Genomic DNA, 18,254 nt, shown 5'->3' with positions numbered 1-18,254 from the left:
TCATCCTGACAGCCAGTGGGGGAGGGGAGTCTCGGGGCGGGGAGTCTCAGCAAACAAAACCCATAGATCGTCCGCAGTGCACAGAGCCTCCGAGGCACCCCCGTCCACGTTATGTCCTTGGGGGTGACTCCAGCGGTTTCATTGTACCTTTTTCTGAGCTCTTCTCAGAGGAGGAGGCGTCCCTCTGAGAGACGCCCGAGTTGTTTGCTGGGTTCAGCACTGCCCGCAAACAGTCCAGCACAACCACCTTTCTCTTTCAAGTGACATTAGCAGTTCCTTTCCAGGATCGCTGAGGTATGAGAGGCCCAGATTTTGGCAGGGGTCTCAGAAGAGCTTTCAGGCCGGGGAAGAAGCCAGAAAGGCACCCAGAAGCTTTGACCGCTGGTGATGTGGGTTCCAGGCTCAGGAAAAGAAAGTTCTGGGCCTGACGGGAGGGTCACGTATGCTGGGGCCGCTTCCCAGCGCAAAAGGGTGATGGGGTGCAGACGGATCTCCCCACCTCACCCAGGCGCCCAGGAGCCACACACCGTGGCCAGGAAGCCACGTGGGACTCGCGTCACCACCACAAAGAAGGCAGGTGAGGAGAGGCCCCGAGTCCTGTGTCTTTGGGTGGCCACCACCTGGGGGGGAGAGGGTGCTCCCTGGAGCCACCAGGGGCCCAGGCCCAGGCTCGGCCGGGGAGGCAGACAAGCTGGTGTCCCACTTAACTCGCCCAGTGCCATCTACAAAGTGTAGGTCACACAGCAGTGGAGAGGAGTTGGATTTATTTCCCTCCATGTCCTCTCTGGAGTGTCTTTTCTGTTCTCAGCCCCTGGCATAACCCCATCTTCCCCCCAGTCTCTCTCACACACTCCATCCCCATTTCAGCCTTAATGAGCCAATGGGATCCAGTTTCACAGCTCGGATGTACGCTATGTTCTGTGCCTCTCCTGGGCCTTTTCCTGTCTTTACTTTTATTTATTTATTTTTTAATTGGAGGATAATTGCTTTACACTGTTGTGTTGGTTTCTGCTGTGCAACAGCATGAATCAGCTATAAGTATACATATGTCCCCTCCTTCTTGAGCCTCCGTCTCCCCTATCCCACCGTCTATGTCATCACAGAGCTGAGCTCCCTGTGTTACACAACAGCTTCCCACTAGCTAGCTGTTTTACACGTGGTCGTGTGTATATGTCAGTGCTACTCTCTCAATTTGTCTCACCCTCTCCTTCCCAAAGGAAACCGATAAGGTGAAAAGATAACCCTCATGATGGGAGAAAATATTTGCAAATGAAGCAACTGACAAAGGATTAATCTCCAAAATATACAAGCAGCTCAATATCAAAAGAAAAAAACAAACAACCCATCAAAAATGGGCAAAAGACCTAAACAGACATTTCTCCAAAGAAGACATACAGATGGCTAATAAACACATGAAAAGATGCTGAACATTACTCATTATTAGAGAAATGCAAATCAAAACTATAATGAGGTAGCATCTCACATCAGTCAGAATGACCATCATCAAAGAATCTGCAAACAATGAATGCTGGAGAGAGTATGGAGAAAAGGGAACCCTCCTGTACTATTGGTGGGAATGTAAATTGATACAGCCACTATGCAGAACACTACTGAAGTTCCTTAAGAAACTAAAAATAGAACTACCATGTGACCCAGCAATCCCACTCCTGGTCATATACCCTGAGAAAACCACAATTCAAAAAGACACATGTACCTCAGTGTTCATTACAGCACTATTTACAATAGCCTGAACATGGAAGCAACCTAGACGTCCATCAATAGATGAACGGTAAAGAAAATGGGGTACATATATACAGTGGAGTATTACCTAGTCAGAAAAAGGAACATCATTGCGCCATTTGCAGAGATGTGGATGTACCTAGAGGCTGTCATACAGAGTGAAGTAAGTCAGAAAAACAAGTAGATTAACACACACATATATATATGGAATCTAGAAAAATGGTATTGATGAGCCTAGGTGCAGGCAGGAATAGAGAGGCAGACATAGAGAACCAACTTTTCCTATCTTTACAAAGGGAACAGAAGCTGGGCAAGGAGCCAGTGCCAGCACTGCATGGAGGGCAGAGCCATGCCCCCCAGGAGCTGTTACAGCCCCCCTGGTGTTGGTGGGCACAGCCTGGGTTGGGTACATGAGTGAAGACAGTGAGCAATGCCTCGGCTGCCTGGCCCTGGGAGCAGTGGCTGGAGCTGGGCCCTGTGCTCCCCAGCTTGCTCCTCCAGCTCCCTTGGGGACCCTGCTTTCCACCCCCCTCTCTGTTGCCTCCCAAGAGCCCCGCCAACCTTTCCCAGCTCCTATTTTCCTCACCTTGGCAAATGTTGAGGTCTTCGGCTTCACGCATTGTGCAGCGGGCGGTGCCCTCAGCTGGTATTGTCGCCTGTAGGGGGCGCTAGAAAGGTCTGGGTCCTCCAGTCTCTCTCCCTGGCTTTGCCGGAAGAGTTTTCTGTCACTAAAGAGTGAGCAGGCTCCTTCCTGAAAACCTGGGCCCTCGAGAATTTTCAGTCTGGATCCTTCCCAAGGATGTCCTGAGATGCCCCCAGACCAGCTTCCTTCAGAGGACCTGGGTCACTAGCAAGGTGCCTGTGTCAGGGCCACTATGCACCGAGGTCCCGTGTTGTTGCCTTGGCTGCCGGCAGAGGGCGCTGTGCCCCCCCCCAGCGGCGCAGGTGGAGTGGGGCCCAGGGGCGGGACCGGGTGGGGCGTGGGCGGGGGGAGGGGATGAGGTGGGGTGTGGGGTAGTTTCTCCCCAGCACGCCCTCAGAGAAAGCAGCCTTGGTCCTGACATTTTGACAGTTCCTTTGCTGCCGAGAGCAGGCTCCTCTTCCTGTGATGAAGAGATCAGTGGCTCTTAAACAGGGTGAGCAAGGGCTTCCTCTTCTATCCTCACCTCACAAACCCTTTAGGGTAGTTATTTCAATTACAGATGCCCCCAATGTGTCTAGTGTCTGGGTTCCTGAGAGGTTGCCCAGCTAGACTGTGCTTAAAGGCTCGAGAAAACTCTCTCATTGAAAACAGGAACTTCTGTTATCTCTTGTAAAGCAAAGTTATATTTCTAACCCAAATGAAAGTTTTCTCTGAGACATCAGACGTTTACAGAAAGGGGTTGATAAAAGGGAGTACAGCTCTGTATGTTGACCTGGGGGTAGGTTCCATTCCCCTGGCTTCAGTGGGCCCTGGGCCTGGGTGGAGGCCTCTGGATGTGGCCTGTCCTTGTGCCCTGCCCCCATCCTGCCCCAGCCCTGCTCTGGGGGCCCATCCGCTGTGGGAGAGGAAGGGAATGGTGGCCCTTCTGTCATCAATCCCCAAAAGGCAACAAGTCATGGTTTTACAGATGAGGAATCCAAAGCAGAGTGATGCTTAAGAACAGGAACCACTGCTTTTGTGGCCAGTCTTGCCCTTGAGATCTTCCCCCCCTGCCCGAGTCTCTTTTTCTCCTTTTCTAACTAGTCCATTTCGTGCTTAAGCCAAGTGATCAACCCCACTCTGAGACACAGAGGAAGGACAATGAGATGACATTTATGTATTCTGGAGGAAGGCATGAAAGTGCCTGGCTAGAGAACCACCTCTGTGGAGCAGAGGGAAAACTAAAAATGTCAGTTGCCTTGAGAGGCTTTGTCAAATCAGGCATTTCCATGACCCTTGATGGCTGCGCTCTCTGTTACTCTCTGTAAATAAGTATAAAAGGAACCCATTTATTGAGCACTCTGTCCTGGGTGCCCCAAATGTTCTAGCTCGAGTGCTTGCACATACTGTATTACTCACACTTTACAGATCAGGAAATGGGGGCAGAGAGGTTACGTGCCCTGCCCAAAGTCACACAGTTACGCGACAGCGGAGGTAGGAACTGAATTTGGACTCTGTAGCTCTGAAGCTAGTGCTTCTAACTCCCCCCAGGGTCCCCAGCCATCCCCTTGCTTAGATGTAGTGACCCAAACTGTTCCTAGTGCTGCTACAGAAACATCTTGTGCTTGGGTGTTTTCCACATTTTAAGCCAAAGTGATGCCTGGATTGAAAGGTTCGTTCATTCAGTAGAAAGATTTAGAATTTTCTCGTTTTATTATAACCCAGTAGGGTACATAAGATGATGAATTGGGGCATGGAAAGAATATATTAAACCTCCTTATATTTGTTTCATTCTCTCAAAATTTTTATTTCTGCAACTGTTTTATAGTCTATGCATTGATAGTCCATGCCTGTAACTTATAAGTAAATCCTCAAACTCTGAGGAGGTGAATGCCAACACATTTTCTTTGTACACCTCTGAAGAGATTTTGACTATGGCTTGCTTTATGTTCTAAGTATATTTCTAGAAGATTCCACCTTGTTTTGAAGCATAGTGAACCATATGATTTGAGAGAATCAATCAGTACATCTTTTTTTGGCAAAGTGAATGATAGATTTCAGATATTCTGTCTGGATTTCCACATGCCCTACTGATCTGGTTAAGAAGGGCACACTGTACTTTCCCTGTGGGTTCAGTTCAGTCCACACACATTTGTTGTGTGTGTGCTTGTGTTGTGTGTCTTTGTTGTGGGTCCCCTAAATACCAAGCACTGTGCTAGGTGTGTGAGATGCAGGGGCCTTGACCTTGGGCCCAGAGGAGCTTGTGGTGTAGTGGGGTGGACAGAGACCCGCTTTCTCTGGAATTAGGCAGACAAGATGATAGAAGCATGCACATCACTGTGGGCTGGCAGATGGCTCTTAGCTTATACAGGAGCAGTCATGGAAAGTCATCTGGAGGAGGTGGTGTTTGGAGTTAAATCTTAAAGGATTAGACAGAGTAAGAAGGTGGGAAAGGAGCATCAGGGTACTCAAGGATAGAACTACAGAGGCTTGTGCCTGGTGTGGGAGGCCTCTGCGGGGTATGAGGGTACATCTAAGAGCAAACACTTTTAGGCAGCAGAATGTTTTTACCAAAACTATTCTGGTGAAAATCTAGAAGAGAGATTGAGGGGCTAAAGATAGAGGCACAGACCCACCCAGTTTTGAGGCCGTTTCAAAAGTTTAGGCAAAGGATGATGTGGGTTGAGTGAAGGACAGGAAGTGTAGAAGAAAGGAATGACGGATTAGAAAAACATCAAGCAGGCAAAGTCAGTGAGATGGGGCATGTGGGAGGTAAAGGCTAGGGAGGAGTCATGGAGGGCAACCAGGGATGGGGGCGGCAGCAGAGGATAGGTCGTGCGATGAGATCTGGGCCAGGGGCAATGCAGGGAGAAGCTGAGTTTAAGTTTTAGGGGTGATGAATCTGAGGTACCTGTGTGACCACCCTGTGAAGATGGCAGGCCGGACCTTGGGTGTTTGAAGAAAGACAGGGAGGGGGGAGATGCTGAGAAAGGGATAGACGGAGGGAAAAGTCAGGGCTGGCCTAGAGATAGGGAGGAATAAACACAACAAAGGTATTGGACACAACTAGGAGAGTGGATGTGGTCCCCATAGCATGGGAATGAGAGCTGTGGGCCTGGGACAGAGTCTGCGATGGAGGGAGAAGGAGAAAGAAAAGGGGTGTTAGGAGCATCTTCTGAGGAGGGAGCAAGTCAGAGAGGCAAGAGGTTGCAGAGAGAGATGTGCCCAGAAAGCTAAGGAGAAAGAGCAGGGTTAAGAGCATCCCATGACTCTGAAGGGTCAGGAAGATGAAGCCTGAGAGGCAACCAGAGCTCCTTGGATAAGTACTGCCACTTGTAAAATTCAACAGGAGCAGGACTTCTAGGAGTTTTTTTAAAAAGGGAAATAAGAAGGAGGGACGAAGAGAGAGAGGGAAGGAAGGAGGGAGGAAGGAGCTTCAGTAAAACATTCACTAAAAGGCCATTAATTTGGAAATTTACACTGTCTCAAGTGGGCTCTGCTGGATTTTAACCTTCATGGTGACAAGAGAAGGGTCTAAAGAGTAAACAAATAGGACAGGTAGGCTGCAAGTGGAGTGTGTAAAACCTAGTGTCCAGAACTAAGATCTCGAACAGGCCCAAAGCAGAAGGGCCCGACCCTGGCCAAGCCCAGAGCAGGGACCAGTGTCGCCACCAAGTGATCAGTGGGAATGTAAAGAAGGCATGCTGTGTTCCAGTTCACTAAACAGTTGTGGAGGCCAGAAGCTGAGGCCCCAGCGATCACATCAGGAGAAGCCTTCCCTGGCAGTGTCACCCCCTACAGTTGTTCTCAGAGAAGCCTGCAAGGAAAGGAGCTGGGGAAGACCTTCCCAGAGGTGCCCCTGGGGCTGGGCCCGGCCGGGCAGTAAGCAGACACTTGCCTGGAGGGTGGGGGCCGTTCCATGCTGTCCGTCAGCTTGTGGATGAAGCCAGCCGGCCAGCGCCCGCGGTCCACCCGTGCCCTGCTGTCCTGCACGCTGTGAGAAGGGACACAACTGGAAGAGCTTTTTTAATGGAAAAGAAGAGCAGCACCCATGTGGAGGGAGCACTGGGGACAGAAGAGCCACACTGTTGGAGACAGAGGCCCCCGTTCCCCCGGAGGGCCTGCACGGCATCAGGGCCTTCCAGCCCAGGCCAGCCCCCGAGGCCAGAACAATGACGGAGTCAAGACGGGGCTTCCTCTGCCAGATGCTTGATGCATTTTGAAAAGATTCCCATTGAAAACACTTGCAGTAAAGTCTCGGAGCTTAAAGAATTAGCCCTCCCTTCTCTGGCTCGCCCACTGCCTGAGAGTGGCATTCCTCAGCCACACAAAGAAAACAGACTGTTCACATCCACACTCAAGTACCAGAGGAGCACCATTCACTTACAAAGGGTTGATACCCTCTTTACAAATAACGTTATCCCTGTGTTAAGACGAGTTCCCCCAAGGACTTCTGCCAGGCAAGACCTTGTTAGCTGGTTTCCATTCGTGCAGCACTTGAAATCATAAAGCTGCATGAAAAAAAAAAATCACTTGCTGACAAAAAGCTGTTGACTTCAAGTGCTGGCCTTGCCTCCAGGAAGACTGAATTCCCGGGGGCATTTTGGTTGTCTCCAATGCCATCGCGTGGCCATGCTGGGGACTGACACCTGCTGACATCCTGTAATCAGGGGCTGAGTTTTTGTTCTGTGAGGATGGCACTTGGACCCTTGGGAGACTTGACTGTTTCTCTGGCCTGGGATCCAGCTCCCCTTCCAGGGGAGGGAGTGACGGCGGAGAACCTGGCCCCGCAATTCTGAGTTCAGAGGTTATTAGACCATATGTGGCTTCGATGTCCCTCCTACTCCTGAATGGGACATACGAAGAATCAGTAGAAGGCACACACACCGGTATCTCGAGTCCTTAGTGGAGAAGGGGCTGGTGTGCTAGGGAATGCGGGGTGCCCCATCACCTAGCAGCTTTCCTCTGCCCTGCGGGCAGGACCAGAGGGGGACCCCAGACCAGCACAGCTGCTGCTCTCTGATCCTTTTGTAAAAAATCATTTCTTTTCTTTGGGGCTGCACTACGTCTTTGTTGCTTTGTGCGGGCTTTAGCTGCAGCGAGCGGGAGCCATCCTTTGTTGTGGTGCGTCGGCTTCTTGCTATGGTGACTTCTCTTATTGCGGAGCACTGGTTTAGTTGCTCCACGGCATTTGGGATCTTTCCAAATCAGGGATCAAACCTGTGTCCCCTGCATTGGCAGGTGGATTCTGATCCACTGAGCCACCAGGGAAGTCCCTGCGATTCTTTCACATACAGGTCTTTTACATGTGATTTCCTCTGAATTAAGAGGCCTGTGGCCAAATATACTTTGAACCTGGGTAGACAGATGGTGAGGACCAAACTACAGGACTGGGAAGGCCTGCTCACGACAAACCACCTGGAGGAAGGTATTCTAGATTCTAAGAAATGAGACATGGCAGATGATGTTCCAAGGAAAGTTTTGACCGTAAAGAAAAACCAGGAAAGTCAGCTGAGTGGGGTTCAAAGGGAAGTGAGGATGTATCACAGGCATATCAAGGGTGGTGGGCACAGGGATGTAGCTGATCAAAGGTGGGCAGTAACTATTCATTTTAGGAGGCTTTGCTGGAACCCACAGTCAGTTCTCAATTTCTATCTGGGGTTCTTTTATTATTCTTAAAAAGATAACAGCTTTATTGAGATATAATTCACATGCCATACAATCCAACCATTAAAAGTGCACAATTCGATGTTTGGGTTTTTTTTTTTTTTTTTAGCATATTCACAGAGTTGTACAGTCATCACCACAATCAATTTTAGAATATTTTCACCAACTACTTGGAGTTCTTGACTCTATGAAGTAGATGGAAAAATTGGAGAAAGAACAACCATGATGACAAAAGGAGTATAAAGAGGATCTCAGAGAGTGTGAGAGGAAATAGGACTTTTGAGTTGAAGGGAAGGAGGCTGTGGAAAGATCTGGTGTTTAAATAGGAAACTACTCAAAGGAGAAGATTTGGCCTTTGTTTCCATTGAGGACAAACAAAAAACTGGCTCAATTACAGCAAGAAGGATTTAGGTAAAGCATGAGGGAAAAAAGACACACTGAGCTTCCTGGCAACGTTGGTGAATTCCTGGGTTATGCTGCCCTTGGAAGTAAGACTGATGAACAGCCATCACAGGGCGAGTTATGAATAATGGGTTCTTCCTGCTTCATGGTGTCGGTAAAGGGGTGAGGCATCCCTCCAGAACTGGCTGAGCAAATGCCTGCCCTTTTTGTGAGGGGGAGTAGTGTTGTTGAACCCCGGTGACGAGGGAGAAACTTCAGGAGGACCCTGTAACATGCTGGATGAGTGATGGCCCTTTGGATGGATGAATGGATTTTCCCAATAAAGTTTCCTGTCAGATCAGCCTTGAGGTAGTAAACCAGGAGATATGAGGGACCAGAGATCAGAGCTACAGATCTCTTTCTGATTGTTTCTTGATTAAATTCATTCTTCAAAGAATTTTTGAGCTCCTGCTGTGGGCCAGGTGTTAGATCCTAGAAATAAAGTAGTGGTTCTCAACCACGGGTGACTTTGCCCCCAGAGGACTCTTGCCAACATCTGGAGACATTTTTGTTGTCACAGTCGGAGCAATGGGAGGGGTACTGTGGGTGTCTCACGGATAGAGACCAGGGATGCTACTCAACATCCTACAGGGCACAGGACAGCCCCCCAACACAGAACCCTTCAGTCCCAGATGCCAATGGTACTGAGTTGAAGAAACCTCGAGATAAATAAGATTCAGCTCCTGCTCTCAAAGAATTTGGTCTGTTCATTGTGTTGCTTCTTAATATGGCTTGAAATGAGTCCTAATGAAAGTTTCTGCATTGAAAACACTCTTCACATCCCTTGTTTGAAGAGTTATAAATAAAACTGAATTCCTGACACCATTTGGGACTAACAGCATGGTGCTATCAATGTAAAGGGGCTCATCACATTCTTACTAATTGACTGGGTTATCAAACCTTATGTTTTAAAAAATGATTTAGCAGAGGGAGGACAGGATCCAGGTGGCCTTTACCATCGTTATCAGCAGCGCAAGCCTACACTTTCATTTGAGCCTCTATACAGAATAGAGTTGGATGGAAAATAACCTATGAGTTGGGTTAATATAGTAAACCTCAACAGTTCATCTCCTTTAACTTGAACTTGTTCATAATTTTGGCAGAGCATAGCTAAAATCTCACTTCGCTTAAAAATCCCTTGGCTTAATAACAGTTGCAGATGGATTATTTACAATATTTTGGAACTAGTTCTTTCAAGTACTCATATATACTACTTACTATAAAATAACCAATGTGTTAATTAAAATAGAATCTCAATTTATTAAAATGGCACCCTAAAGACTTCAAATATACTCTCTTTTTGTTTCGCTGATGTGGGAGTTCAGTTATTTGACCTGGTGGTAGTGAGCTATTCTGGAAAATTGCCTTTTTTATTTAATGAGGAGTAAAGTCGGCCAGAATGACCTCTAACGCTTTTTTCCCCTGCTGTTAAAGTTTTCAGCTTAGCAGCTTTTGAGTGTGACTGTTAGAGGCTTGGCATCCATACACTTCAGCTTGAAATCTCCCCTTTACCGTTGTGCCAAGTGCTCTGGGCGTTCCAGTTAACTGGAATGGTCTTGAAAATAATTGAAAAAAAATCTGTAATTCAGACTCTTCACTAATTCATACTGGTTTTTGCCCCCAAAGGATCCAAATTCCTGTGGGTTCATCAGGCTTCAAACCCAATATTTAAGAATCATTGCAAAGTACATATTTTTGAGTTGTTGATGCTTAAAAACTGGAAGCAGAAAATTCTTCTGAGCCTCGATTTTCTCACTTATAAAATGAAATCTAAATCTTTTCCCGCTTTATTAATTAGGCTATTTATAAAGATAATGACTATACTGACATACTGTCTCAGTAATCGGCCACCTTCATCTTTCCTCCTTCCTCCCATCCCTTCCCCCTTCCTCCCTTCCTCCCTTCCTTCTTCTTAGAGTTTTTAACCATTGCCAACATGCTGTGTTTTTTTTTTTTTTCATGCTTAAAGTGTGAAAGTTTTGCCTTTGAATCTAAACAAATGTTTGACCTCACTTTAGGTTTCCTACTCACTGTCAAGGACTTCCTTGGTTAGGATAGTAACTGTATCATCCTTAACTCTTTCTTCTTTTCTTCTAGATCATCTAGTTTTTACTTTACCAGGAGGATCACTACCCTCAAATATGAATCTTAGTAACGTGGTCCAATTTTTTATCATTTCTGAACTGAAGCCAACTGACGCCATCTTGACAAGTCTGAGCAAATATCAACATTCCTGGGAACTAATCATATTTCCTAAAAGACTCTGAAAAGCTGTTCTTTAGGCTAGTTGGCTAAAACATTTTTTTGAGGAGAGATGGGAAGTTAAGTCATGAGAAAAAAACCTGATGGAAATCATGCAGGACTGAAAGCTGGAAGAAGGGTAGCTGGAGAGAGTTGTCCTTCCAGGGAACCTTAGGCTCATTCTGGCCACAGCAGCAGGCCCTTTTCCTTTCTCCTAATTCCCAAGCAAAGTAGATTTTGGTTTCCACCAAAGGCTGGGAAGGGGGGCAGGTAGAGGGTGTCACTGCCCCTGTAGCACAGCCCTGGTCCCAACACAACAGCTCTGTGTTCAGCCTTCACAGATCTCAGTGAGCAAGTCTCCCAACCCAACAGCCAGTCTCCACCACACAGGCCTCTCTCCCAAGACCCAGTGGTGACTGGCAAGGCCGATGGATGTGCGCGGCTGGGGTGAGGAGCAAAGGCCGGTTCCAGAGCTGGGGCATGGCCCCACGCTGGTTCGACACCCAGATGGCAGTGGAGCCAGCATTTCTCACCCAATCAGAGCTGACATCTGAAGAGAAAAGGGCATCTCCAGATATTGCAAAGGGAAATTCGTAGACTGATGTTTATAACATGATCGCAGGTTACAAATGCCTTCCTTTCCACCTAGCTATCCCTCAGCTTTAAGCACTTGCTTCTAAAGTGCAAAGTGAGAATTCTGTTCCCTTAAAGTCAGATAAGCAGCAGCTTTCCCCAGTACACTGTGAAAACAGGGATCCTTGCTGGCTTGTGCAAAGGCTGCCTAGCACTGCGGGGGCAGCAGAAAGAACCACAAACGTGGTGAGAAGAAGACAGCAGGTGAATGGGAACTGCTAGTCCCTAGGCACATCTGTGTTGGTTGTATTTGAAACTGAACTACACACGCCATGCTCGGGAAACATGGCCAGAAACCCACAATGGGAGTAAGAATGGAAAAAGACTGCCCCATGTTGAAGCTGAAAGGATGGAGTCTGGCTGGTGTAAGAGAATGGAACTAGTTAGCCTCAGGAAATAACCACTTGGTTATTTCCCATCGTGTCACACTTTGAAAGAGACATTTTAACAACACAGGCAAAAAACAGGAAAAAGTAAACCCACCATAGGGGTATGGTACAGGACCAGCTAAAACTGTAACCCTAGACACAGAGGGTCTGGTAATAAAGAACAGCCTCACAACTGCTTCCCCTCCTGTCCATGTTCACAGTAACAGCTGGATACATACTAATTGCAAGAAGTGAAAGAAAAGAGCTTTAAGTTTAAAAGCAGGCATGCTGCAATCAGTCCCTCACTGGCACAGCTTCAGACCCAAGTGTGCTGTGCCGCCTAGCATGTCTATTGTAAATGTACACTCACAGTTCCTCGTTGGTGTGGCTGACTTCGCGCTGTTCTCTTCTTCCAGGTGCGTCACTTCTGTCCATTGAGAAATGCTTTAAGCGTGGGTTCTCGGCCTCGGCGCTGTGGACATGGGGTTGGATCACTCTCTGCCCACCCGATGCCAGTGGCACCCCCTCCCCCAGCCGTGGCAACCCAAAGCGTGTCCAGGCACTGCCAGATGTTCCCTGGAGGGCTCAATCACCCCCAGTTGCTGGAATGGCTTTCTCTTCCCTCCCCGAGCCCACTCCCAAACATCTCTACCCAGGGCTGGGAACTTTTATGACACACCTCCTAATCCACTGGACTTTCCTCTTGTTCTGAGTGGCCTTCGGTAATATTTTTGACTTCCTAGACTATTACTCATTCAGAACAATGCTCCTGCTGCCCTTGAAAAGAAAGTCCTTTCAGCTAAATTTTGGGAGAGGGAGGAGAGGAGGCAGGTAAATATGCCTTTAGAGACATCTGTCTGTCTTAGTCTATGGAGGGTTTCAGACCAAATTCTGCACATCCAGGGTCTCTGTGAACTAGAGGGGGCCGTGGGTACTTGGAACTCACCTCCCTCTGCCACATTTTTACAAATAAAGAAAGGGGCCAGAAGGGGAAATAAATTGCTCAAAGTCATACATACTCCTAATCCTCCTTTTCTGAGGGCAAAGGCCAGTATGATTCTTCTCTGTCCAGCATGTCTGAAGAACTTCGGTCTCTAAACACGGATAACTTTCAGTGCTTTACAAGCGACAGTTTTGGCCAAACCATGCCAGTTCAGGCACGCAAATTTTATAAATGATAGAATACTGCAACCAATTAGTGCAAACGAACATTTATTGTGAAATATTCATCCTACCCTTTATTAGGTATTACATCATCAAAGCACTTTGTGGCAATGAAAATAGCTTTTTTTAACCCCCTCTGATTCACCCAATATTCCATTAAAGCTGCAAAAAATGTGCAATCTGCTTGAAAAATAGGTTGCTCTTATTTACTCATTTGTGAAAAGTCAAAAATTAAAAAAGAAAATGATCCTAGCTTACAGGGCCTCTAGAGCCAATTTGCTTTCCTGGTTCCCAGCTACTCCCCAAAATAATTAACAAAGATAATTTGTTTTAAATGCCTTTTTATAAAACCAATGCACCTTTCCCCATATTATAATCATAAAAATTTTAAAAAGCCATTATTTACTTTCTTGGAAAAAAGGTGGCCAGCCGTTGTTTTTTGATTGGGAGCATGTGTATTTCCTGGGAGTTCACTTTCTTTAACTTTATGCTCCGGTTTTTGGTGGGTTTCCTGAGGGCCTCCGTGTTTCCCAGGGCCTCTTCTCCCGGGCTGTTGGCGTCGGAGCCCTGAAACACGGAGTCTTCTCGTCTGAAGGAGAAGTTTTTGGTGGACACCCCCGAGAGGCCTTTGATCTTGCCACAGAAGATGGCAGGCACAGTGTCTTCAACGGAGACGATCACCTTGGCTGCCTGGGACTCGCTCACCATCTCCATGTGATTTTCAGCCCTGACCTCACCGCTGAGATGGCTGGGCAGCTCGGTGGTGTCACTGCCGCCCCCATGACTCTCCATGATAGATGCGGCCTCCTGTGTCATGACGGGGGCAAAGGGCACTTCCATGCCACTGGGCAGTTTCTCCAGCACCGGGTGACCTGGGCTGTCCACTGACCCGCTGCTGTCGTACAGTGTCTCAGGGGGAGGTTCAGGTTTCCGGTGGGCGGCCAGCGATAGGTCTAGGGCTGTGTCTTCCTGGCCCATTGGGGTGCTGACTTCGCCAGCCTTGAGCCAGGGCATCGATTTCATGGAGAGATCCAGGGCCTCGTTCTCACTCCCCATCTTGATGACGGTGTGGCGGCCGAGCTGGAAGTACTCCCGGGGCTGGAACAGGTCGAAGGGCTTTACTTCCTCCTTCTGGAGAGGGCTCTGAGGGCCTTTAAAGGGGTGGAGGCCGAAGGCAGATGGTGGCTTGGGGCAAGTCGGGCTGAACTTGGCTTCGGAGCTCTGAGGCACGGGGATGGGGATGGGGATGGGGAGTGGCACAGGCAGGGGCACGATCACCGGGTAGGGCACCAGGAGCGTGGCCGGCGGGACCAGGGGTGACAAAGGGGAGTTGAATGGCTGGGGGGGCACCGGGGCATAGCCTGGGGGAGGCTGGCAGGGCGGGGGGCCGAGCGCGCCCTGGGCGGGAAACAGATTGTGAAGCACGGCTTCGAAGGGCAGCGGGGGCTCCTGCGGCTGGCTGGGGATCCGCAGATCCAGGAGCTGGGGTTGCCCCTCGGGGTCCCGGGCCCCCTGGAAGAGGTTGTTGTGGATGGCGCTGGAGGAGCCCGGGGCTTCTGGCGGCAGGACCAGCGGGGAGTTGAGGTGCTGGAACACGTGCTGCTCCAGCACCACTGGAAGCTGCACGGGCCCTTGCGCTGTCATCACGTAAGTGGCGTTGCCGCTCTGGTTGAGCTCAGGCGCCGAGCTGCCCTCCACCTGCATGTGAATGGGCATCACCACGGGGCTCTCCCCCAGGCACAGGGGCTGCAGCACGGTGGCCGCCACCTTGAGAGCCACGCCACTCTGGGACTCAGCCGGGGGGTTCAGGATGGATGGGGCAGGCACGGTCACCAGCGCCTTCTTTACCAGGTCAGTGGAGTTGATGTTCCAGGCCTCGGTGGTGATCAGCTGGGCCATGCCATTCTCCAGTCTGTTATTGGTCAAGGCGGGGGAGGAGTCGCTCATGTCCATGGTGAGGTTCTGGGACTGCAGATCGTCCATCACTTGGCTTGGATGCCACTTGGCCTGCAACACAGAATACACCATGTGAATCTTCCTTCTGAGACCATTTATAGCTGCCTCCAGAGCTCTCCCTACATCTCTTAAAAGTTTCCATGTCTCAGTTACCCGGGGAGCACACCCATTTCTCAGTGTACACATACATGTGACAGCTATTTCCTAATATATACGAACACACCCATACGATCAGCTGTGCATGGACAGTCCCAATTTAACAGACGATTAAACTATAAACACAGATGATGTCATGACTAAATAGCTGAGTGAGGTTGAACAGAGTATTGTGAAGTCGAATACTCACTCAGCTTATGTTTAGCCTTCAACAAACACAAAGTTCCATTCCACATCGCTCTACTGGACAGTTAAGATATGTGGAGACTGAACTTGTCCAAATTCAAATAAGGAGCTAAGACTTACTTTTCTTTAAGGAAAAAAACTGAGCCCTGCCACATTAGAATATTCTATAAAATTGGACAGGGGCCATCCCAGTTATGAAAAGCATTAAAAAAAAAAACCTCTTTGTAGCAGCAATAATTCTTCCAAAAGAGCCTTGATGAGAGGAACATCAGTGTATTTATACAAGGGTCATTACAGTTGTGTCCCTCTCTCTGACCAATGGCACCCTCTTTCCTCCAGTCAGAGGAAAAGTCACTCTGAGGAGCAAGGGGGAGATGGGGTAACTTGCACAAACACTCACTGGGGTCCAGTGTCACTTTCCCAATCAGTCTGTCTGACCCTTGGCCTCCCCTAACTTCTAGCTGTCAAGAGGAGGGGGTGTTGATGAATCTAGGGCTGGGGAAATGGAACTCTTGTTGGAAACAAACATCCTCAAAGGTGAGATATATTTTCTTGATGTCCTTGGCACCTCTGGCCACCTCCTAAGATGCCAAAGGAGCCCAGCGCTGGTGCTTCCTGGAGGAAGCAGGGCTGCAGCTGCAATATGGCTCTCCATGGAAACATGTCCATATTTAGGCTTGTTACCATGGAGAAGGCAGGCACCATGTCTAACTCAGGGATCTGTGCAGCCCTGGAGTCTGGTGGGGCTCAAGAATAATTCAATAATCCTCAGTCTTGCTGGGCAGGCCTTGGGCAACTCCAGTTCTTGACCTCACCTGTCTGAGCTGTCTAGACTTTCATCCTGTGGTCAACTCATCCTTCTCTCTTCACCCCTAAATGACCAACACAATCTCCAAAACAAGAGAGGCGGCCCAGAACACCATGGGATTAGAAGTCAACCCATGAGCCTTCCCTACAGGAAGGCGGCTTTAACAACGGAACAACCCTGTGATATTTCCAGACAGTCACAACATGTTGAATGCACAGAACAAGGAATTTCTCTGAAGTAGGAGGCGGGGAGGGCAAGACGAAGGAGGCTGTGCAATGACTTTTTGCAGAAGGAAGGGTGAGTGATACCTTGGGCTGGGCACACTGCAGAGCCTCTGAGGAAGGGCGCCAGAGCCCAGCTCCCTAGGGCCCAGGTGTGCTCCGGAGATGACCATGAGCTGGCCAAGTGTGCTGGCCAGTGATGCCCTTGGGGGCAGAGTAGCAAGGGGGCTTGCCCCAGGTCAAGGGTCTGCTTTTCCTGAGAGGAGTGCTCTCTTATTTAGTCCAGAAAGTGACATGCCTCTGATATACCGTTCATTCATTCATTCTTCCATGCATTCATTCATCATTTATCCAAACAATCAATTTGCTGAATGTCTACTGCATGCCAGAGCTTTGCTGGGAGCTGGAGATGCTATTGTGATCCTAGAGATGCTCATGCTTTCATGGGGACTATATTCTAGTGGAGGGGCATGTCTTTGATCAGAGAGAGACTGGCTAGCGTGAGAAGGCCTCAGAGTGAAGCCAGGAGAGGTAGCAGGCTTGGCAGGTCAGAGCTCTGTCGGCCATTCACATGCAGCCCTTGGAAGGCCCTGAGCACCCCAGGCCTCCTCAAGAAGGGCCGCCCTGTCTGTCACAGTGGCCAGAACTCTGGGAGGGGTGACAGGAGCCTGAAGGGAAGCTGAGGTGGGGCTGGAGAGGGCACGGACAGCAGCAGAGAAGGCACCCGCGACTGTCCATCTGAGGTGGCTTCTGAGGACCTGCGAGGCAAGCCACCAGAAGAAATCTTGTTCCCTGCTTCCCGTGGGTCTGGGGTTACCCCGCTGAGAGACTGCTTCCTCATAGTAGGCTATACCGTCTGTCCTTCCAGATGTGGGCCTCCCTCTCTCTCTGCCTTCCTCCGTCCCGTTCCCCCGCCCACCAAGAGTAAGAAGGCAAACTTTTGAGCACCATCTCCACCTGCTCCGGGCACACATCGTCAGCTCAGGTAGTGGCCCTCATGTCTTCCCGCAACCCCACTCCTCTCCCTGCCTGGCCCTGGTTCTATGGCAGCTAATCCTCCAGCACCTTGCCGCTCAGAGTGTGAGGAAGCCACCTTGCCAGGTCAGGGTGTATCCCATGGACCCCTGCTTCTCCCACAGGTGGCACCCAGTGAGTTTCAGCTCTTGGTAACAGACCTGTGGGGGCCATGAGCCTCTGGGAACAGGACTGGGGACAGACGGATGCAGGAGAGGCCGGGGCACAGGTGGAGGTGAGCAGCGTGCGGCACCTCAGGGGCCAAGGGGCCCAGATCTCACTCCTGCCTCCTCCCGGCTCCACAGCTTTGGAGCTGCCTGACGGCTCAGCGGGAGTAAGCCCAATGAACAGCTCCAGTCCCTTCCCGAGATTGCCGCTGGTCCGCTGAGCCGACACTCTGCTTCCCCACCATGGGCTGGGCAGTGGCTCCCCTCCGGTACCATGCAGGGCCCAGGACTTACCCTGCCTTTATCACACACACCTCCCAGGGGGCTCTTCCCCTCTTATTCTCTGCTCTCCCTTCCCTTGTTCACTCTGCCAGCAGTCGCCTCAGCTCTGGGGGGCCTCAGTGGGTTACACCGTTGCAGGAGCCGCTGCTGGAAGCCTCAGTGATGTCCTAAGGAGAACAACCAGCTTAAGAGATGAGGGTTCAGAGGGCAAGTCTCTGTCCCTGAGAACAAGCCAGGAAGCCAGATGGGCTGCCCAAATATGCTCCAGCAGAGGAGGCAGGGAACCCTTTGTTTGCATATTTTAAGGTATTCTTTGCAAATGAATTTAAATGAGGTCGGCCACCCAGCCTCACTATTACCCCTGGGGGCATAGGGTGTGGTGTAGAGGGAGGGGAACTGGGCCTTATGGATCTGCGGTTGCTGGAGACCCTTGCTTTCTTGGCCCACGGGCCAATTGCTGGGGCTGGAAGGCAGGGGGCTGGGGCCCACCCCAGTGTAGCCTGTGTGCCCTGCAGACAGAGACTCTGGGGAGAAGCCTCAGGGCACACGGCAGCTAGGGAAGGGGGCAGTAGTTGGGCTCAGAGATCT

At 49.7% G+C, this 18,254-nt stretch overlaps 1 protein-coding gene across 15 annotated transcripts in view; it reads right to left on the bottom strand.

Annotated features, from left to right (window-relative positions):
* The window catches only part of RAI2 (retinoic acid induced 2), a 482,439-nt gene that overhangs the window by 36,548 nt on the left and 427,637 nt on the right, over positions 1 to 18,254 (bottom strand). For 3 of the 15 annotated variants that reach the window (XM_081564707.1, XM_081564709.1, XM_081564710.1), the window contains 3 exons: positions 17,679 to 17,833; positions 14,725 to 14,883; positions 12,908 to 14,574 (listed from right to left, as the gene is read on the bottom strand). In XM_081564707.1, the coding sequence (XP_081420833.1) occupies positions 13,279 to 14,574; positions 14,725 to 14,859 (1,431 nt within the window). In that variant the 5' untranslated portion in view covers positions 14,860 to 14,883; positions 17,679 to 17,833 and the 3' untranslated portion in view covers positions 12,908 to 13,278. Of the gene's footprint in view, positions 1 to 12,082; positions 12,185 to 12,907; positions 14,884 to 17,678; positions 17,834 to 18,254 lie in introns of those variants that run through there. The other 12 variants (XM_081564703.1, XM_081564700.1, XM_081564702.1 and 9 more) reach the window with 6 other exon arrangements.

The sequence above is a fragment of the Giraffa tippelskirchi genome, chromosome X (assembly GCF_054371585.1).
Source record: "Giraffa tippelskirchi isolate mGirTip1 chromosome X, T2T-mGirTip1v1.2.pri, whole genome shotgun sequence".
Lineage (NCBI taxonomy): Eukaryota > Metazoa > Chordata > Mammalia > Artiodactyla > Giraffidae > Giraffa > Giraffa tippelskirchi.
Note: the sequence above shows the minus strand (reverse complement) of the source record. Positions and strands in the feature narration are given on the sequence as shown.